Raw genomic sequence first — 22625 nt, forward strand, 5'->3', positions numbered from 1 at the left:
TTGTTTTACAAAGTGTATTTTTGAGAAAAAGGGTTTGAGTGAACTCTTGTAAGTGTGAGAAAGCTTTGAGTGAAGCAAGAGAAAGAGAAAGAGAAAGAGAAAGAGAAAGAGAAAGGAACTTCGAGTGAAGTTTGAGAGAAAACGTCAGTTGTTGGGAACTGTCGTTGGGAACTTGAGTTGAGTGACTTAAGTTGAGAATCGGAGAAAAGTAATAGGTTGTAATCAGAGTTGTTTTGGCCTATTATACTGGAAAGTTGTTTAAAATCCCTTGTGGTCGAGGTTGTTTCTTCCTACTAGGCCTAGGAAGTTTTTCCTCGTAAAATCTCTCGTGTTCCCATTGTTTGTTCCCAAGTTTACTTTTAATTCCGCAAATAGTAGTGCTTATTCTCTCACTATTCACCCCCCCCCCCCTCTTATAGTGCTCATATTATACAACACTAAATATCATGGATGAATTATGTTATATGGAGTTTGGAATCTAATTTTTTTTTTTTTTTTGGCAAATAAAGATATATATATTACCAAAAGAAAGGTGATTACAAAAGCTAACCACACTAGCTAGCATAGCCACATCTATAACAGCAACCAAACAGACTAAACAATCATCCTACTTCTGTCTTCTTCAGTACACCTAACAGCTATTTTAAATAAAACATCTCTTACAACCATAGTTGTTGACTGAAGTTGCTGATTGAAGACTTGGTTATTCCTTTGCCTCCAAACTGCATAAAAACTTTCTGTTACTGCCATGACAAACAACTTCCCATTCTTCTGCCTTGCTTTCCTTTTAGTTGTTTCCAGAACACTATGAAAGCTGCAGTTCCCACTTGACAACCTCAGCTGATTGCACACCCCTTGCCACACCTCCTTTGCATAATCACTCATGAAAAAAAGATGTTCCACTGATTCATCTTCTCTTCTGCACAGACTGCACCTAGTATTACAGTTTATGCCCCAAGTGCTAAGCCTGTTAGTTGTAGCCAACCTATTCTGCAAACCAAGCCATAAAATAAATTTTACTTTTTGGAGTAGCTTGGTTATTACAAATTACTCTTCTCCAGTGAACCCTGTCAAACTCACCAACCAGAAGCTTATAAGTTTTCTTGATAGAGAACTTATCTGTAGAACACACAGCTTGCCAACCACCTATATTCTATAACCACTCCCTAGCTCCAATGATTTTCTTCATAATCCAAGACCACTGCATGCCAATTCTCACAGTGTCATATGATGATCTCTTAATGTAATAGGAGTGAACCCATTTAACCCAAAGCTTGTCTGTTTTGAAGGCAATTGCCCATAACAACTTGAGCATTGCAGCTTTGTTCCAAACCTCCATATTTATTATGTTCCACCCCCCAGCTGTCTTAGGTTTCTGCAGCATATCCCAAGCAATTGGAGCCTTCTTAGATTCACCAGTTTTCCCTGTCCATAGGAATCTTCTGCACACACTCACAATAGCTCTAATAATCTTTTTGGATAGAGGGAAAATATGTGCCCAGTAGTTTTGCATACTACTCAGCATTGTCTTCACAAGTTGCATCCTCCCTGCATAAGACAAGAGTTGTGCCATCCATGTTTGAGCTCGTTGAGTGATCTTTTCCACCAAGGGCTTGCTTTCAGCATATGTTAACTCTTTTTGAAGATAATGGAACCCCAAGGTACTTGAATGGGAGCTCCCCCATGGACATGTGTACTATTCCCAGCAGCTCTTGAATTTCCTCTGTATTCACTCCACTCACAAACAGGTTACTCTTCTCAATGCTCGCAGCAAGACCAGAAGCTTCAGAAAACTTGGAAAAAGCCTTGAACATCATGTCCACTGAGCTTACATCAGCCCTACAAAACATTAATAAATCATCCGCAAACATAAGGTGAGTAAGCTTAAGTTTCTCACACTTAGGATGATAATTAAAGTTGGGATCCTTGTGCAAATCTTCCAAACACCTACTAAGGTATTCCATGCTCAAAGCAAAAAGGAAAGGGGAGAGGGGGTCCCCTTGCCTTAAACCTTTTTTTGCTCTAAAAGGCCTTGATGGTACACCATTTATAAGGATAGAATAGGAAACAGATGTCACACATTCCATAATCCACACAATGAACTTCTCAGGGAAGCCTAACTCCTGCATCAACTTTTCAAGATAGTCCCATTCTACAGAGTCATAAGCTTTCTTAATGTCAATTTTCATGCAACATCTAGGAGACATATGAGCCCTAGAATAGCCTTTAATTAACTCTGTTGCTAATAGGATGTTATCAACAATATGCCTCCCAGGAATAAATCCAGATTGAGCTTCACTAACAACTTCACCTATCACAGCTTGTAATCTATTGGTTAAGATTTTTGACAAAATTTTATATAATACTGAGCAACAGGCAATAGGCCTGAAGTCTTTCACTTTGCAAGCATTAGCCACCTTAGGAATTAAAGTAACAGCAGTACAATTCATGGGAGTATGCATAAAAGTCCTATTGTAGAATTCTTGCACAGCCTCACATACATCCTTTTTTATTATACTCCAGCTTTTTTTGAAAAAAACAGCATTCATACCATCTAAACCTGGGGCTTTATCAGCACCAATTCCTTTCAGAGCATTTTCAATTTCCTCTGTAGTTATCTCCCTGATCAAAGAAGCCCCTGCCTGCACAGAAAGCCGTTTTCCATGCCTTACAACATTGATGTCAATACCAGGAAGCCTACTAGCCCTGGTGCCAAGCAACAGCTTATAGAATTTCAGGATCTCCTCATTAATCCCTTGTGTATCAGTGATAGATTTCCCAGAGTCATCAATGAGCATCAAGATTCTATTCTTTGTATGTCTAGCTTTGGTAGCTGTAAAGAAAATTTTAGTATTGGCATCCCCTAGCTTCAGCCAGCTAATCCTGGACTTCTGCCTCAGAATTTTATCTTCTATCTGAGACCAGTGCCTTAAATCATGTATGAGGTCCTTCTCTTTCATCTGAGCATCAATATTCACCTCAAAGTCATCCTGTTTATGAATGTTCTCCAAGCAACTCCTCACCTCCTTCACCCTCTCATGAGCTTTCCCATATTGATGCTTGTGAAGTTGCTTCAATCTAATCTTAACCTCCTTTATTTTATTCCACACATTCTATAATTTATGAATCCCATCTACAGAACTCCAAGCCTCCTTTACCACCTTCTGAAAGTCAACCTGATCTGCCATCACATTTAAGAACCTGAAAGGTCTTCCCTTCTCTCTACATTCAGCATCTAAATCAAAAAGCAAGGGAGTGTGATCTGAAACTCCAGGAGCAAGATAATTCACAAACACCTCAGCATAGCACCTTAGCCACACTTGATTAACAAATGTCTTATCAATTCTACTCACAATTATATCATCCCCAATGCTACTATTTGACCAAGAATAGAACAAACCTGCACTTCTAGCTTCAATTAAACTTGTGTTCAGCAGGAACTCCTCAAAATCAATTGTCTCTGCCTCAGTAACCAAGGCTCCATTCTTTCTATCATCAGAATGATTAACAACATTGAAATCCCCAATTACCATTATAGGAATCTACCCTGTGACATGATTTTGGACATCATTCCATAATGCTCTTCTATCTACAACAGAATGTAGCCCATAAACCACAATCAAGTTGAAATTATGCCTCCCACTTTTCACATTATAGACCATGAATTGCTCATGAACATGAAGCAGTTATTGTATTATGTTGCCATCCAATCCATATTCTCCCCCTAGGAGAGTGACTATAGTTACAGAACCATGACCAATCTCTCCCAAACTTCCCCTGAACTTTGCTCACATTATGACATCTAACCCTTGTTTCTAAAAGACCACAAACATTCACCTTATTAGCAGATAAAAAAGACTTTACTTCTTTTATCTTGAAGGGATCATTAGTCCCTCTAACATTCCATAAAGTGCATATCATCATGAAAAATAAGGGTTTGGTCCCTTAGCACCCCCAGCTCCAGCTGAGATTCCAGTATTTGGTAGTTCATAATTCACTGCTGCCCTAGCATGTTGAAAGGCCACCTGTTTCCCTTTATCTTTAGGTTTTCTAGTGACAATTTTCCATGCTCCTTCCTCCCCTTGACCCTGTCTCTGTGTAAGAGCAATAGGTGTATTTGATGGAGTCACATTGTCATGAGCAGTTACTGATAATGTATTCTCAGCTACCTCAGTATCATCCTTTGCATCATTTACCACTGGAGGCCTCATATTAGTTTCAATCTCCCCTCAGCATCAGCAATTGTAATTTCCTTAGGCACCTCACCTGTAACATCCATTTCAACCAGTATACGAGCAAATGATATCCTCAGTTGCTTTGTAGTACACTCATCAGCATAGATAGGTACCCCAACAGCACTACCTATTCTACTCAGTGATTGTGGACTCCAACAGTTAAGAGGAAGGTTCGGCAGTTTAATCCAAATGGGGATAACTCTTTACACTTCATTATGAAAGTTAAAGTTTGTTGTCCATTGCTTTACAATCATGGCTTTACCAAAGAACAAGTGTGGTCCTGAGTAGAGTATTGCATCCCTATCCTCCCTTGCTTCCAGTTTAATCACATAATACCCTTCATCATGTTTTAACCAATAACATATACAATCAGAGCATTTTCCCATTGTTCACTCATATTCTCAATATCTTTCTTCTCCAGTTGAGCTACAGACTCCCCATTTACTACCATTGGCGCAATAAAGCTAAGGTTCATACCTTTATCGAATATTTTACTCTGTGTGAAACCCTTCCATGTGTTTCGAGCTTCATCAACTAAGGAAACATTGACCTCTGGCTCATCAACTATCGGAATCGGAGTTTCCAATACCCCAACCACCACATCTTCATTCTTGGTTACTGTTCCATTGCCATTCGTATATTCTGCTCCAACAACTTGCTTTTGAGAACTTGACGCAACTTTCTCATGACTTCCTGCTCCCGTTGCCAGCTCACTAGCACCGGCGATCTTCTTTTTCCGACCCATTTAACCACCGGGCGCACAATAGCAAGTCACCTTATCATACGCCTTGGGAGGGTTTCTTGGGAGGGTTTCTTGAGTTTTTTTTTTGTTCCTGTTTGGAATCTAAGTTAGAATGATTTTGCTGTGAGATGGGTACTTTTGAAGTTTTTTCAAAGAAATACAGTTGTCGCTTTGAGGATATTTTTAGAAGTAGTCAAATATTCCAAGATTTACTTATGGCATATAAACACGGCTGAATGGTATCACTCGAAGATATCTCTGAAAAAAAAATATATGGAGCTTGGTCATATAAGAATGAAGATTTGTGATGTCATAATTGAAAGATGAAGTAATTGTTGGGAGGTTCCAACTAAGAATGAAGATGTTATGTGGTGGACGTAGATTAGATAGTTAATTAGGGAATAGTAAATTGGATGTGAATTTCAAAGGTCAAAAATTAATTTATGAGTTAATGGAGTTGTTACGAGACGTTTGTTAGTTCAGAGGATGTGTAGAATTTGAGATATGAATGTCGTATCAGTGAAATAAAGGATCCAATCTTGGTGGTGGTTTAGAGAAGTATCGATTAGAGAGATATAATTTAGAATACTTATGTAATAAATTAAAAGATCATATCCGCAAAGGGGTCATGTAAAAGAGTTTGGAGCATAATTTCGTCTATTGGATGAGTAAGATTATATAAATGGATGTTGGGAAAGAAAAATATAAGTCTAGATAATAGAGAGCATGGTAATTAAAGTGATATAATGACAATATTAAGTGTATGGTGTTAAGACTAATATGAGCTTCAGTACAAATACATGGTGACGTATGGTTGTGAATTATAAATTTAAGAAGGATGAGGACAATGAGTTGAGTATTGGGAAATATGGAGTGAGATATTTTGACTTGCCATAGTAATTGTAGGTGATTTATGATAATGTAATAAGTTTATATTCTGGCAATGAAAGTTCATGTATTGGGAATAAGAAAACCTTTAAGGGGAAAATTCATGTCATGAGAATTTTGGAATGGTATAGTTTAGATGCTATAAGTTAAAGACGGAAGTCCAAGTACAAAGAGAAACTATTATGATGAAGGGAATTGCCAAAACATGTTAGAGGATACCTTATAGTCTACAAGTAAAATATTACAGGTTAATCGCACGAGCTTAGAATTGGGTCTCGATAATAGTTAATTATCTTATAAGTCTTTTAGAAACATATTTTACATTTTGATTATGTTATGGGTTCGACTGCAGAGAGACATTTGATTTCGAATACGTTTTATGTATATTACTTCCTTTAAAAGAATATTTGAGGTAAGTGGGATTATTTGAGATTCGAGTTTGTGTTATAATAAGATTATTGAGGTTCAAGTATTTTGGATGTATATGTTAATTACATTTCAACTTTGTTTTGTTTTATATTAATTTACGGACGGAAGTTTAAACCGTTGATACACTTTGGAATTGAGTATGCGATACGAATTAAGAACAAGATTATAAGTTTTGAAAGATATAAGTTTGTGTTATTGAGAAAATAAGCATTATGATTTAGTTATTGTTTTATGGGGAAAGTAAACAACATTTATGGAGCTAAATGCTCAATATGTGTTATGGAGCGGGTATTGATTCTTTGATTAGTCATGACCTAAAAGTTATTGAGGTTAATTTTTGGAAATTCCTAATTTGAAGTACCGAGCATGAAGTTATGTTCATTTTAAGTTCAGTGTTTTTGCTGCAATATTTTGGCAAAAGTTCCAAATGTTCAAGTTAACTCAACCATTTTGGTAAAGTTTAAATGAGCACACTAAGTGCCTATATGACTTTTACAGGCAGTAAAGAATTTATTATTTCCTTATTTCTTTACACCTAAATAATAGGTGAAATTGTTGACGTAAAACAAAAGATTTCAAAAGAAGATTCAAGTCTTGCAATGATTAGCAACACAATAGTAGTTGTGATTCTTTTCCTCTACATGGATGAATATGTGTTTTTTTGAAACATGTGTGGTATTGATAAACTGTGCATTTAAACTATTTATGTAAATAAACTATGGATACAAGTGGGTAAAGGCCGATACCAAATAAGGTACGGTATGAAAAACAACCCTTGAAGGATGGGTGATCTCCTTTCGAACCCTCGCTGGGTGGATGAAGTCCAGCAAATAATAAAAATGGGATATGTCCTGGTTAAGGCTTGCAAGCATAAATCTTTAAAGGGTGGGGTGACGACCTCTATAGCTTAGAGACAGTAGGCTCCGTGTGTAAGGAGCCCCTCTCTATTCGTGTTCGCTTTACCCAAATAAATTATATGCTATAGACCCAAAGGGTTTTGAATGATCTAAGTGGTGATCTTCATGATAGAAATTCTTACTTTAATGCGATTGTGCAAGGATTGTAATCCTGAAATTTTTAAGCAAGCACCTTACTTGTGAAGCATATTGAATTTTAGCATGAATTGTATACGAATGGTCTTAAACCACCAAACATGAGGTTTTTTGATGAGCTTATGTATTTCAACATTTGTTGAACTTTGTCCGTATGGCAAGGAACTTATTATCTGTAGTATATGTATGAGTACTCTTTATTAGACTTTCTAGTTAAGGGTTGCTGGTGTTGTAATAAAAACATTTCTAACTATTTGATTTTAAGTCTTTTTTGAAGTTTGGGATTGTTCCACTTGATGAGTAATAAATCGCACAACTATATTTTAAGCCACTAAAATGAATTTCTGGTTGGATAGTGTGTGTACTCAGTTTTTCTGATTTTGTTCTTGGAACATGTCCTGGTGGGGGCAGGGTTCATTATTAGTGATTTTGCAGGGTTGATGTCGAGGACTTGGAATATGATTATTGATCAAGAAGAAGATTTTTATGTTATGAAATGGTGGGTTGAGGTTAAAGTTAGATGCTTTGTTTGGAACTATTTGTAATCTGTTAATTGATTTTCAAGTTGTTATGTTATGGGCCCCTGACCCACAGATCCAGGATCGTTTTTATAGGTTTTGTTCCGCTGTGGATAAATGTAAATTCGAGGTTTATTAAGTGTTGATTGAGATTAATGAATGTTAAGTGTGATTAGTTAGCAGCTCGGAAGTGCGGGATGTTACAGTTGGTATCAGAGCATAGTTGTTTTAGAATTGTCCTGATCTTCATATCATGGCATACGAGTTAAGAAAGATATTTGGGTTTGTTTGAAATTGGTTAGGGTTATTGGTTGGTTAAGCATTGAGGAATAGAGATTGTGATATTGAAAGTTCAGTATTGATCTTCCGAGGTGTTGGAGTTCAATAAGAGTTGATTTGATTGATTTTCGTTAAATATGTTTTATGTGATCTTGTTGTTTTGAAATGATCTAAAGTTTTACGTTTTCCAATTTCGAGGACAGAATTATTTTAAGGGTGGTAGAGTGTAATAGCCTATATTTTAAGGAGGTTTAATAATGACTTTATAAATGAGATTTGATAAGCATAATAGCTGGTATTTTCAGACACGTTTTAGTCAAAGTTAGCTATGTTCATATTAGTAAAGAAATTACATGGAGAATTATTATTTATCGTCTAAAGTAAGTTCTAAGCACAAATAAGTTAGTATGGATTTTATATAACAGAGATATTGAGTTAAGGATTTTAAGCTTTGAAATAAAGAGAAACTAATTTTTAATTACAATTTATTTCTCCTCACTCTTGTCATCTACTCTAGATGCTAGAGCATCACTCTCTCTTCTTCATAACTTCTCAATCAAGTGCCAAAGTGTACTTTTCCCATAGATCAATTATTCTCTTCAAGATTTCAGTTTAATTACCCAAGTGGTTGAGAATTGGGAGAAACCCCAAAACCAAAATAAAACCCCAAAATCATAATTTTTCTCTCCTCTAATTTTATACCTCGTACGATGCATGCTCCATTTCTCCATTTTTGGACTCGGAATTTGCCCAACCTTATTAGATCAAATTTGTAGAGCTCGAAACGTTATTGAACTTAGACCCAAAAATCACTTGATTTGGAGTTCGGAGCTATGAGTTATGGTCTTTGTAAGTTTGGTGTTGCTACCTTCATTTCTCTCTCCTCTGTTTTCATTCCGATAATCTGTTGCCCCGATTATCTACAACATGCAATCCAATTTTTCTCTTTTTTTCTCAATCAAAGTTGTAGATCACTTCGAGTTAATGAATTTGGGCACAAAAATCACTTGATTTGGAGTTCGGAGCTATGAGTTATGGTCTTTGTAAGTTTGGTGTTGCTACCTTCATTTCTCTCTCCTCTGTTTTTATTCCCACAATCTGTTGCCTCAATTATCTACAACATGCAATCCAATTTTGCTCTTTGTTGCTGAATCAAAGTTGTAGATCACTTTGAGCAAATGCACAAAAATCAGCTCAATTCGGAGTTCGGAGCTATGAGTTACGCCTTACACAAGTTAAGCACTGATGTTGTACTTTGTGTTGCGCTGCTGTCGTGGTTGGCTTGTTTTCCCATGTTGTCATTGCTAACTTGGTTGCCTTGTTGCTGCCATTGTTTTGGTATTCCTTTCCATATGAAGGTATAACCTAATTCTTCTTAATTCCTCATCTCCTTTGATTACAATTCAAGTGTGGTGCAATTGACTTTTATATTCTGATTTTAGAAATAAACTTGGTTCACAATTTTGTTATTGATTAATAAATATAGTTATGATAAGAGTTGTTAAACTTAAAGATTGAATATTTTATCTTTCTTAATTATTGGATTGAAGCTTCTAATATGAAGTAAGCCTCTTAAGTAAGTTTATAATAACTGATTTTTATAAATTATGTCGTTTGATAATACTCTCTTAAATCAGAATGATGTTAATTAGAAATAGAATTGATGTTGTGAGTTGGATTAGTAGAATGGGTTGTATATAAGGGTTGTGGTGGTTAGTTCATGGAAGAGTTTAGAAAGTATGAGTAATTCTATTTGTTTATCGAAATTATTGTGAGGATGGTTAATGATTGTTGTTATTGTTGTGAGATCGTTGTTGCAGTATGTATATGGAGATAAATTATGAAGCTCAAGCTATAGTTGGTTATCGAGAATGTCGAATTATTGGGAATAGTTTCAAGGTACACACATGTCCTTCCACCTTTGAATCTTTACTCGTGTTTTATGTGATTTCATGTGCTAAGTTTAATAAGCCTTTTATATAAATACAAAATTATTCAAAGTGTTATTCGTGTGTTTACAAGAGTTGTTAACTACATATTTGGTTTTAAGCTATGAGCAAATTAAAAAGCTATTATGTGATGAGTCTTACAGAGTGATATTTTTATGAAGAACTGATTGGAGGTAGTTGAATCCTTCAATAATATAGATGTGTGATATTATTAAACCTACTTGTTTCCACACCGAATTTATAATAAGTTTCTTATGCTTAGTAAGTTGATCTTTTATATGAAAGTGTAGCTATGAGAATTCAAAGCAAGGATCTTTAGTATATCTAACTATATAAGTGGTTTTACAACAAGTACTTCGATTAACGAACTAAGCCGGGACGTCGACTCGATTTCTTTATGAACTCGCTTTCGATTTAAACTATAGGTATATTTGGAAGTTTTAGAGAAAAAGAAATTAATTTTGATCAAGGATGTTGAGTTAAAATTTCGGGTTTAAGGCAATTGTGAAAATATTTGTGATATAAGTTTAATATGGAACTCTGAAAGTATGAAAAACTCTTTATTATGGTTTGAGATTTTGATTATATATGATCATGAACTTTGAAAATTATGACTTGGAGTTATGAACAAATATGAACTCGTGAAATTTAAATCATAATTTTCTAGTTCTATTAATGACGGGGAGGATCTTTACTCATACTTAAATTTTTATGAAGATATCAAAGGAAAAAGTCTCTCAAATTTGGTTCAATTTAATGAACATTATTTTGGGATTTAAGTTTGGAAACACGTAAGTCTCGTGAAACAAGTTAAATCTTTACTAAATATCATGGATGAATTATGTTATATGGAGTTTGGAATCTAAGTTAGAATGATTTTGCTGTGAGATGGGTACTTTTGAAGTTCTTTCAAAGAAATACAATTGTCGCTTTGAGGATATTTTTTAGAAGTAGTCAAATATTCCAAGATTTACTTATAGCATATAAACAAGGCTGAATGGTATCACTCGAAGATATCTTCGAAAAATATATGGAGCTTGGTCATATAAGAATGAAGATTTGTGATGTCATAATTGAAGGATGATGTAATTGTTGGGAGGTTCCAACTAAGAATGAAGATGTTATGTGGTGGACGTAGATTAGATAGTTAATTAGGGAATAGTAAATTGGATGTGAATTTCAAAGGTCAAATATTAATTTATGATGTAATTAATGGAGTTGTTACGAGACGTTTGTGAGTTCAGAGGATGTGTAGAATTTGAGATATGAATGTCGTATTAGTGAAATAAAGGATCCAATCTTGGTGGTGGTTTAGAGAAGTATCGATTAGAGAGATATAATTTACAATACTTCTGTAATAAAAGATCCACTAGTGGAAAAAAGCTGAAGGGCTGCGTTGAAAATGGCATGTAAGGCTGTGCTTTTTGACAGCAGCCCTTTCAGTAGCAGCCCTTCACTTTTCAAGTAGGGTTGCGCTAGTAAAGCGCAGCCCTTCCCTTCAAGTAAGAAGGGCTGCGCTAGTTTACAAAAAGCGCAGCCCTTCAAGTAAGAAGGGTTGCGCGAGTTCTAAAAAGCGCAGCCCTTTTATGAAAGAAGGGCTGCGCTTTTTAGAATTAGCGCAGCCCTTCTTTCATAAAAGGGCAGCCCTTCTTTCATAAAAGGGTTGCGCTTTTTTGAACTAGCGCTGCCCTTCTCCTATTTTTTTTTTTTCATTATTCTGCACCTGCATGCACACACCCAGACCTGCACACACATCCCCCACCCCCAGCCCCCACCCACCAGCCCACCCCACCAGCCCACCCACTGCCCCCCACCAGCCACCCCACTCCCCACCCACTGCCCACCCCCAGCCCCCACCCACCAGCCCACCCACTGCCTCTGCCCAGCCCCCACCCACTGCCCACCCCAGCCACCACCCCTGCCTCTGCCCAGCCCCACCCCTGCACACCCCACACCCCTCCACAGCCCACCCCACCCCCACCACCCCACCTTCACCCAAAACCTCCTTTGGACAAAAAAAAGCGCAAATTAAAATACGATAGTATATGACAAGTGGAGAAAGGTAATAATTAACTTCATATATATTTAATAATGTAAAAAGTGTACATAGGATTGATAGAAACTTTTACATTCGGGCTAAATCTCATCCTATGCAATCATCGGTAATGTGGGACGCTAACTTATCCCGAACTTCATCAATTTCTTCTTTGGTGAAGTTCCTCAAACGTGGTGTGGAATTCGCATAAACCTTGCAAAACAACCAAGGAATAAACACACATATAAGAATTCATCATTTTACTTTAGTTAGTACTTCTAAAAATGACATATACCTTCCCGAAATTCAATCAAAATCAAATGCAAGCCTAAAAGTCTACACACTAGTTATAATATATCTCATATAATCATGTTCAAAGAGAATTTGGGGTTAAATCACTCCATAAGTACATTTTGGGAGCGAAAAGGCCAAAATAGGCCAAAATAGGCCGGAAATGACCTTTTCGTTCCCAAAATGCAACCAACAACATATGCAAGCCTAAGAATCTACATACTAGTTATATTATGCCTCATATAATCATGTTCAAAGAGAATTTGGGGTTAAATCACTCCATAAGTACATTTTGGGAGCGAAAAGGCCAAAATAGGCCGGAAATGGCCTTTTCGTTCCCAAAAGCAACCAACAACAAATGCAAACCTAAGAATCCAATACTAGTTATATTATCTCTCATATAATCATGTTCAAAGAGAATTTGGGGTTAAATCACTTATAAGTACATTTTGGGAGCGAAAAGGCCAAAATAGGCCAAAATAGGCCGGAAATGGCCTTTTCGTTCCCGAAATGCAACCAACAACATATGCAAGCCTAAGAATCTATATACTAGTTATATTATGCCTCATATAATCATGTTCAAAGAGAAATTTGGGGTTAAATCACTACATAAGTAAATTTTGGGAGCGAAAAGGCCAAAATAGGTCGGAAATGGCCTTTTCGTTCCCAAAATGCAACCAACAACAAATGCAAGCCTAAGAATCCACATACTAGTTATATTATACCTCATATAATCATGTTCAAAGAGAATTTGGGGTTAAATCATTTCATAAGTATATTTTGGGAGCGAAAAGGCCAAAATAGGCCGGAAATGGCCTTTTCGTTCCCGAAATGCAACCAAACACTAATGCAAGCCTAAGAATCTACATACTAGTTATATTATGCCTCATATAATCATGTTCAAAGAGAATTTGAGGTTAAATCACTTCATAACTACATTTTGGGAGCGAAAAAGGCCAAAATAGGCCGGAAATCAACAAACAACAATTGGAAACCTAAAAGTTACATACCTTTCGAAGATCACCATCATCTTTGCAATAGTTGACGATATCGAGCATGAACCTCATGACGTAATACCCACACGCAAGTCCACCTTCTTGTACCGGACACTAAAATTCACCAAAGATGCAATAAATGACATGTTAGATGTGTATTATGTGTTTCTATAAAAGGATGCAAAAAATTACTCATGTTACCTCGACTAAATACCAAACAGGAGGTTTCCTTGTCGAAGTCCAGATGCAGTACGCTTTTTCATCACACTACATCAATAGATTATTATAAGATTAGATGTACATTTAATATTTAATAAGCTAAGTGTGCATATAGTTTCGATTAGGCTACCAATTTAACAATGATTTGACTAGTAAGGACCGTATTGTTCCTTTACGCAAAGAATCAAAGTGGTAGACTTCGTTACGTGACAAACATATTGCAATCAGTGTCCAATGGTTCCTACAACAATAAAAATGTTATTCTATCGTAGAACAACTAATAGGTAGGTCAATTTAATTAATTAAAAAGTGAGTTTAAGAAGCATACGATTCAATGTAAGGAAGAAGAATGATCTTATATCCAATACGAGAACATGCGTTCAAAGAATCCTTGAGATATGCTTTCACCTCCTCTTCGTTTTTTACGCAATTGTTATCTCGTACAAAGCTTGGACATAACCAACCAAACATTGGTTGACTAGATCGCCTCAAATCATTGTATAATAGCCTGAGAATTCATATTGATACAAATAAAACTTACTTATTATAGAAGTTATTATTAGTTGGATTGAATACTACTTAATTAAGGCATATATGTATATTTATTAATTTAAATATACTATATAATAAAGTATTACCTCATGAATGTTTGTATCATGGAAACATTCAACTCGTCCCCAAGTAAGAATTCTTTAATATCAACCTTAGAAATGAAGGTCGATGTTTCCTCAATGTAGTGGAATTGGTGGTCCGACAACTTAATCTCAATCATTGCTTTATCGTCTGCATCGCTAACGCACTCATGTAGCCAGAAGCATGGTTGAGTAAGGCCTTGCACCACCTCCATATCCGTAATGAGTGGAGACTTTGCCGTAGAAACATTTACTTGGGCACGTCGGCCTCCCTGAGGTGAAGCTACCTTCTTTCCCTTCCTGTCGGCCTTCCCGAACCCTAGTAATTAGTTAAATTAAAAGATATTACTGACAATCATATATAGGAACTATAAAAGAAAACTATATATGTATATAACTTATGTTAGACATTGTACCTGATCTGATAACCGCACCAATGCACGCGGCCATAGAATATAACTGCCAAGGGCATCAGACAATAACTGTACACCAACTCCTGTATTCGGCAGCGGAAGAGGAAATGCTTCGAAACCGGGCACAATGTCTGAAACGCTGACCACATAGTGAATTTCAGCGACTGGCTGGTTATGCAATCGCACCCGGTCCCTAGGGGGCTGTACAGATCCATAAGCCACGATAATGAAACTACCATGACCATCTCCTTGATTTAGTAGCTCACATGGTGTCTCTACCTTTAAAAAAAAAACTCTATTCATAGTTAGTCTATGAAACAACATATTTAAGAACAATAGTTGTGATATTAAATGATTACCGTGAACTTCGGATATGGATGAGGCTGCGTACGAACAGGCTGCGCAGGAACACCGCCCTGCGGGAAAGCACCAAAAGTCGGTAAGCCCATCTGCGCCAAAATGGCGTTGAAATTCTGAGTCATCTCCGCTCTGAGCTCCTCCCGAAGCTCCGCTTTCATAGCCCCCACATCTATGGCAGCTGCTGAATTGACACTAGAGGCACTGGATCTTGACGTAGAGGTGTATTGATCACCATACACCTTTCTCACCCCGAGGCGGACACCTCCTACACCCCTCACACGTCCATACTGGTCCCGTCCTAGAGTCTCGTGTAAGGCATCAACTTGTCCTCTAAGAGTGAACTCACCAGTTACCTCCTTTTCCTTCAAGCCAATCTGCATAAGGATAAGAGAGAAATACTCGTGAGCGCACAAATTATATTATTATGTATACCTTATCAAAAACTTATAATATGTACTTACAATGGCATTAGCTATCTGTTTTGTTGCGGGATCAGGTATGACTCTCTGTCCCTTTGCATTAACCCCATGCATGGAACACCACCAATCGAGCGCTCTATCTGGTTGCCGTTGTGCAACTATCGTCGTAGAGCTAGTGCCCGATGTCGTGGTCGACGCAATCGTGGGGTAATGGTTGTACATCCACGATTCTCTCGCTGACTATACGACTGAGCACCCAGATGGTGATAGTGCTTCCTAGCTTTTGCTTTCGCGATTTTTAGAACCATATGCCTGAAACATACAAATATAAACAAAGGTTAGATATGATGTTATACAATAATATTGGATCTAAAAGTATTTAATCTTAGCTAGTAAAAAATTCTTACAACAGCTTCTGGGTTTGTTTTTTGTTTGACAAATGCATACCACTCCTCAGCTGTGATATGCCTCCATATCTGATATGGAAGCTTGGAGGGCTCCTCAAATGATGTGCCCTGTGAAGCCTCAGAAGAAGGTGTTGCTTCCCCGTTGTAGATCTTCTTCTTCTTTGTTCCCCCGACTTTTCTCCTCTTCGTGATCCACCCCGACACTAGCTTGGCCTTGCAGTCTCGGAACCTCTAGGCAACCACGGATAGAAACAAATCCTTATTCGCTTCATCATTTGGAATATGGAATTGATTCTACAAAGAATGCATTTCACAAATTAGTAAATATTACATAGTATATTTAACTAAAGTGTTAAGATTCTAAACGTAATTGTACGCGAATCTTACCATAGTATCTTCCCAAATCATCTTCTTCAAAGTCTCGGGGACCTCTTTCCATGAGTGGAGAATGGAGAGCTTATGCATGCAAATCCCAACTTGCATGGCATACTTTTGACGCCATTTTCCACAAGGTTACCCCAAATGATCGTAATCCAAAGTCGTTAGGGTGTGTTTCCCTAGTGACTTTGTAGGTCCCCTTCCTTTCCTCTTTTCTGTCGCAAGTTCTTACTTGGCTTTTGTAAACCTTTTTCTTCACGGCGAGCCATAACCAATTGCCGCTGTTCCTTTCTCTGATCGTAACACTCATCCTCGGTAGTGTGTTCCGCACTCGTATCCGTATGCACCTCCGCCATGTCCCTGAAATTGTACAAAAAACAAACGTATTAAAAAAAATTAAACATTTACGGCGGGAGGGGGTGGTGTAGTGGGGAGGGGGCGCGTCGGGGAGGGGGCAGCAGGGGAGGGGGTGGGGAGGGGGCAGCAGGGGAAGGGGGTAGTAGGGAGGGGAAGGGGTAGGGAGGGGGCTTTGTGCAGGGATGGGAGGGGGGCGCAGTGAGAGGGGGCAGCGGGGAAGGGTGTGCAGGGGGGGGCAGCAGGGGTGGGGGAGGGGCAGCAGGGGTGGGGGAGGGAGCAGCAGGGGTGGCGGAGGGGGCAGCAGAGGAGGGGAGGGGAAGGCAGCAGTAGGAGGGGAGGGGGGGGGCAGCAGCAGGCAGGGGAGGGGGGCAGCATAGGGGAGCGGGAGGGGCAGTAGGGGAGGGAGGGCAGCAGTAGGAGGGGGGGGGGCGGCAGCAGCAGGCAGGGGAGGGGACAGCAGCAGGCAGGAAGGGAGGCAGCAGTAGGGGGGGGCAGCAGCAGGCAGGGGAAGGGGGACAGCAGCAGGAAGGGGGAGGGGGAGGGCAGCAGTAGGGGGAGGGGGAGGGGGGGAAGTAGGGGAAATGGCCTTTTGGGAGCGAAATAGGCCGAAAATGGCCTTTTCGTTCCCGAAATGCAACCAATAAAAAATTAAAGCCTAAAACTCTACATACTAGTTACATTATACATCATATGATCATATTCAAAGAAAATTTGGGGTTAAATCACTCGATAAGTGCGATTTGGGAGCGAAAAGGCTAAAATAGGCCGAAATAAGCCGGAAATGGCCTTTTCGTTCCCAAAATGCAACCAACAATAAATTAACGCCTAACAATCTACATACTAGTTACATTATACATCATATAATCATGTTCCAAGAAAATTTGGGGTTAAATCACTCAATAAGTACGATTTGGGAGTAAAATAGGCCGAAATAGGCCGGAAATGGCCTTTTCGTTCCCGAAATGCAACCAACAACAAATTAAAGCCTAAAACTCTACATACTAGTTACATTATACATCATAATCATGTTCAAAGAAAATTTGGGGTTAAATCACTCGATAAGTACATTTTGGGAGCGAAAAGGCCAAAATAGGCGCAATAGGCCGGAAATGGCCTTTTCGTTCCCGAAATGCAACCAACAACAAATTAAAGCCTAAAATCTACATACTAGTTACATTATACATCATATATCATGTTCAAAGAAATTTGGGGTTAAATCACTCGATAAGTACATTTGGGAGCGAAAAGGCCAAAATAGGCCGAAATGGCCGGAAATGGCCTTTTCGTTCCCGAAATGCAACCAACAACAAATTAAAGCCAAAATCTACATACTAGTTACATTATACATCATATAATCATGTTCAAAGAAAATTTGGGGTTAAATCACTTCGATAAGTACATTTGGGAGCGAAAAGGCCAAAATAGGCCAAATAGGCCGGAAATGGCCTTTTCGTTCCCGAAATGCAACCAACAACAAATTAAAGCCTAAAATCTACATACTAGTTACATTATACATCATATAATCATGTTCAAAGAAAATTTGGGGTTAAATCACTCGATAAGTACGATTTGGGAGCGAAAAGGCCAAAATAGCCGAAATTGGAGAAATTACACACCTGAGTTTATGTCTCATGATTTATTGACTTCCGCCGTTTTCAGGATCCTCAAGTACATGTATCCCTTCCGTGTGATCTACACGCATATAGTTCTCCGACATATTTACGTCATCTTCCACACGAATTTCAGGATAGGTAAAAGGGGGGAGGTCCTCAAATGCATCATATTCTTCCTCATTATCAACATCACCAATACCGAGGATACTCCTTTTACCAGGTACAACAATTGACCACTTATGATCAGCAGGATCAGTTACAAAAAATACTTGCTTGACTTGTGATGCAATTACAAATGGCTCCTCAGTTTCACGTAGACGACTAAGGTCAACAAGAGTGAAACCGCAAGGATCATCGTTTCTTACACAACGTCGATTATTGTCAACCCACGTGCAACACAAGAGGCAAATATTAAAAGTACAGTAGTCCAGCTCCCATATTCTTGTATTCGCCCATAATAGTTGCTTTCAGCATGTACAGGCGACTTATCTTTCGAGCTTGCATATTGTGTAGACGACGCCACAAGTGAAACACCACTATTTTGTTGCGATCTTGACTTGAGATCTTGACGTTCAGTCCAAAACGTATACCCATTAATATCATAACCCTCATAAGAGCGTACAGCTTCACGAGGACCAAATGCTAACCACTTGACTGTTTCAGGAACACTTTCATCCAAATCATTGAGTACTCGTTTATGAAACCAATCAATGAAAGTCTTGTTATGCATTTGCGTCAATGCCCTCACTCCTTTTCCAGGATTGCTAACACGTAATTCCTCCATATGTTCACTTAAATAAGGATGGACATCTGGTACGTGATGCAATACAAATAAGTGAGCTTGTTTACGCTTTTCTACGGAAGGTGTGATCAATTTTGAACCAATTGTACCCTTGCCCTCAAGTCTGCCCTCGTGTCGGGATGTCGGAAGTCCAACAGGATCAACACTAGCAAAATACTCAGCCACAAAATTACTGATCTCTTCACCCACAATCCCTTGAATTATACTACCTTCTGGTTGTGCAGGATTCCGAACTTTATCCTTCAAAGTTCCCATATATCTCTCAAAAGGATAGCACCACCTCAAAAACACTGGACCACACAGCTTAATTTCTCGAACTAGATGGACAATGAGATGGACCATAATGTCAAAGAATGCGGGGGGAAATACATCTCAAATTTGCATAGAGTTTCAACTACTCTGGACTGCAAGGAATCGAGGGTCGACGGGTCTAGGACTTTGCTGCAGATTGAATGAAAAAATGAACACAGTTCTGTAATGGTGTGCCTCACATGCTTTGGAAGTATCCCACGAATTGCAATCGGTAAGAATACTTGCATCATGACATGACAATCGTGCGATTTCATACTCGATAACTTCAACTCACCATTTAAGGTAACAAAGCGCTTCATATTCGATGAGTAGCCAGTAGGGACCTTAATGCCATACAATGACTCGCAAAAAATCCGTTTCTCTGCACGCGACATCGTGTAGCAAGCTGGTGGCAAATAATTCTTCTCCGAATCCTCCACCTTTTTACTTTTCTGAGTTTCATCATCAACCCTTTCCTCCCCTCTTTTCTTCTTCCTTCCGTCCCTTTTCTGAGCCCACAACTCTGGTCGAATCCCCTCTTTTTCCAAGTAAAGTCGTGACGCCTTAACATCTTTTGTCTTGCCCGGAATATTCATAAGTGTCGCGATAATAGCTTCACAAACATTCTTCTCTATGTGCATGACATCCAAACAATGTCTGACCTTTAGATCTTTCCAATATGGGAGTTTCCAAAAAATGGACTGTTTTTTCCATAATCCTGTAGGTCTATCAACCTCACTAGCAGGTTTACCAAAGACTGTTTCAATGCCCTTCACCTGATTATAAACTTCAGTACCAGTTAATGGTCTATGAGCAACTTCTTCTTCAACCGTCCCATCGAATGCCTTCTTCTTAAACCGATAGGGATGGTCGCGGCTGAGGAGCCTTCGTGTGCGCATATACACATGTTTGCAGCCCTTAAGGTGTGTAGATTTCATGTCATCTAAACAAATCGGGCAAGGTTGTTTTCCTTTAGTCTTATACCCAGATAAGTTCCCATAAGCTGGATAATCGTTCATAGTACAAAAAAGCATGGCACGCAGAGTGAACATCTCATTAGCATACGCATCAAATACTAACACTCCTTCGTTCCACATCTTCTGTAAATCTTCAACAAGCGGCTGAAGGTATACATCTATGTCATTTCCAGGTTGTTTGGGCCCCGATATAAGAAGCGACAACATCATGTACTTGCGTTTCATGCACAACCAAGGAGGCAAGTTGTAAACCACTAAAACTACTGGCCATGTACTATGCTGCGAGCTGAGATTGCCAAAAGGGTTCATGCCATCCGTACATAATCCAAGCCTCAGATTCCTATCCTCATTACCAAATGACTTATGCACCCTGTCGATAGTTTTCCACTCAGGCGAATCAGCCGGATGCTTGAGCAGACCGTCTTTCTTCCTACGATCTGCATGCCACCTCAAATTCTTCGCATCTCCTTTAATTGAGAACATGCGCTTAAATCTAGGTATTATGGGTAGATACCACAACACCTTGGCTGGTGGTCCTTCACTACCTCCAGCTCCTTCACGCTTGTACCTCGACAATCCACAACGTGGACACTCATGTAAATGCTCATACTCATTACGATAAAGCACACAATCGTTAGGACAAGCATGTATCCGCTCGTACTCTAAACCCAAAGGACACATCAGCTTCTTCGCATAATAGTACGACTTTGGCAGTTCATTTCCATCAGGGAGCATCTCAGCTAAAACTTCCAACAACGATGTGAAACTAGAGTCCGTCCAACCACGTTCGACTTAATGTTGAACAGTGTTACCACCGCGGAAAGTTTGGTGTACTTTGTACAACCTGGATACAACGGCTTTTCAGCAGCCTGAGACATAGACTCAAAAATACGAGGTCGTCTACACGACTGATCTTCAACCTCGTGTATCATCTCGTCTACCCGATCCCTATCATCATCTCCAAATTCATCATCCAAATTCTCATCCCCTAACTCATCATCATCCTTCTTTTTTTCTTCACATACATCATTCTTTACTCCAGAGCTTCCCATATACCTCCCCTGCTCACCATGCCAAATCCATACGTGGTATTGAGGCCTAAACCCACGGCGAAAGACATGCTCCCTAACCACATGTATACTACTAACCTTGCTCACATTTCTACAATCCAAACAAGGACAATAAAAGTCGACTGCTCCAGAGGATGTTTGATATTCTAATGCACTTCTACAGAAGTTCCAGACCCCATTCACAAACTCAATCGATTCACGACTACCATACATCCAAGTACGATCCATCTCATTCAAGAAGACCACCTCTAATAATTAAACACAACATTCATTATAATGCATCAATCATTATTAAAGTACACACACTCACATATTCAAATCACACACGTATACAACAAGCTAAGATAGTCACATGTTCAATTGTATGCATGCAGTCAAAGGTCCTTATCACTCCAACCTAACCCATCCTTGGACGTCTAATCTCACTAGTGAATATATGCCAACTTTTCAATTCTAAGGAAAATCCGGCAGCATTTCCCTACAGTTCTCCAAGTACACAATGTAGATAATTGCTTATCTACATATGTACCCAGAGAACAATGTAGCGAAACGATAAGCCAAGATTTTCCTCAGAATTGAAAAGAAGACACACATTCACCACCTAAGTGAGATCAAACGTCCAAGAACAGTCCCAAACCGGGGACTATTCAAGACTTACTCCTAATGAGTAAGTCTTGAACGGGTATCTAGGCATATATGATGATGATTCAAACAACTAGTTATTTTCATATATAAAGCTAAATCACATTGCGTTTTCATACAATCTCATATCAACAAATAATTATATATACATTATAAAAAATACATATACATTCAATAAATTATCAACTTTGTCTACATGTTAAAGTAGTTACCTCTTAACACCAAACGACAAAAGAAGATACTTGGAACTTTATTGCCTTCCTTAGCCTCTTCTTCCTACAATTGACAAAACCCACATTGCACATTAACATTTAATTCAATTAAGAAAAACAAAAGTAATTAAAAACAAAATTAATTCATACCTAATTAACCACTCAAATGTGAGAGAGAAAAGAGAAGAGAAGAGAAGAGAGAGAAGAGAAGAAAGGGGGTGGTGCACAAGGTGGTGGTGCGCAAGGTGGGGGGTGCTACAAACGCTTGTAGTGGTGCGCAATGTGGTGGTGCGCACAGTGGGGGGTGCTGCACTTGCTCGCAGTGGTGGTGCGCACAATGGGGGGTGTTGCGCTTGCTCGTAGTGGTGGTGCGCACAGTGGGGGGTGCTGCGCAATGTGGTGGTGGTGCTCGAATTAGGG

The 22625-nt window shown here is 38.8% G+C and overlaps 3 protein-coding genes across 3 annotated transcripts; all 3 read right to left on the minus strand.

Moving 5' to 3' along the window:
* Positions 1–594: 594 nt before the first annotated feature.
* On the minus strand, positions 595–1573 carry LOC130591813 (uncharacterized). Its single transcript, XM_057395742.1, has 2 exons — positions 1220–1573; positions 595–990 (listed from the first exon to the last, which is right to left on the minus strand). Exons 1-2 carry the CDS (start codon positions 1571–1573, stop codon positions 595–597), a joined length of 750 nt encoding a protein of 249 aa, XP_057251725.1.
* Positions 1574–18677: 17104 nt separating this feature from the next.
* Positions 18678–19268, minus strand: LOC130592014 (uncharacterized; the record flags this gene model as incomplete). The annotated part of the gene is made up of 1 exon (XM_057396043.1): positions 18678–19268. A coding segment is annotated over exon 1 (591 nt), but the record flags the coding sequence as incomplete, so codon positions are not given.
* On the minus strand, positions 19097–21052 carry LOC130592013 (uncharacterized; the record flags this gene model as incomplete). Its single annotated transcript, XM_057396042.1, has 1 exon — positions 19097–21052. A coding segment is annotated over one exon (1722 nt), but the record flags the coding sequence as incomplete, so codon positions are not given.
* Positions 21053–22625: the final 1573 nt, after the last annotated feature.

This window comes from Beta vulgaris, chromosome 6 (genome assembly GCF_026745355.1).
Source record: "Beta vulgaris subsp. vulgaris cultivar EL10 chromosome 6, EL10.2, whole genome shotgun sequence".
Taxonomy (NCBI): domain Eukaryota; kingdom Viridiplantae; phylum Streptophyta; class Magnoliopsida; order Caryophyllales; family Amaranthaceae; genus Beta; species Beta vulgaris.

Coding starts and splice junctions, on each gene's coding strand:
- LOC130591813 (XM_057395742.1), bottom strand. CDS start 1,573: ATGGCACAACTCTTGTCTTATGCAGGGAGGATGCAACTTGTGAAGACA. Junction 991..1,219: donor AGAGATCATCATATGACACT/GTGAGAATTGGC, acceptor CTTGGTTTGCAG/AATAGGTTGGCTACAACTAA.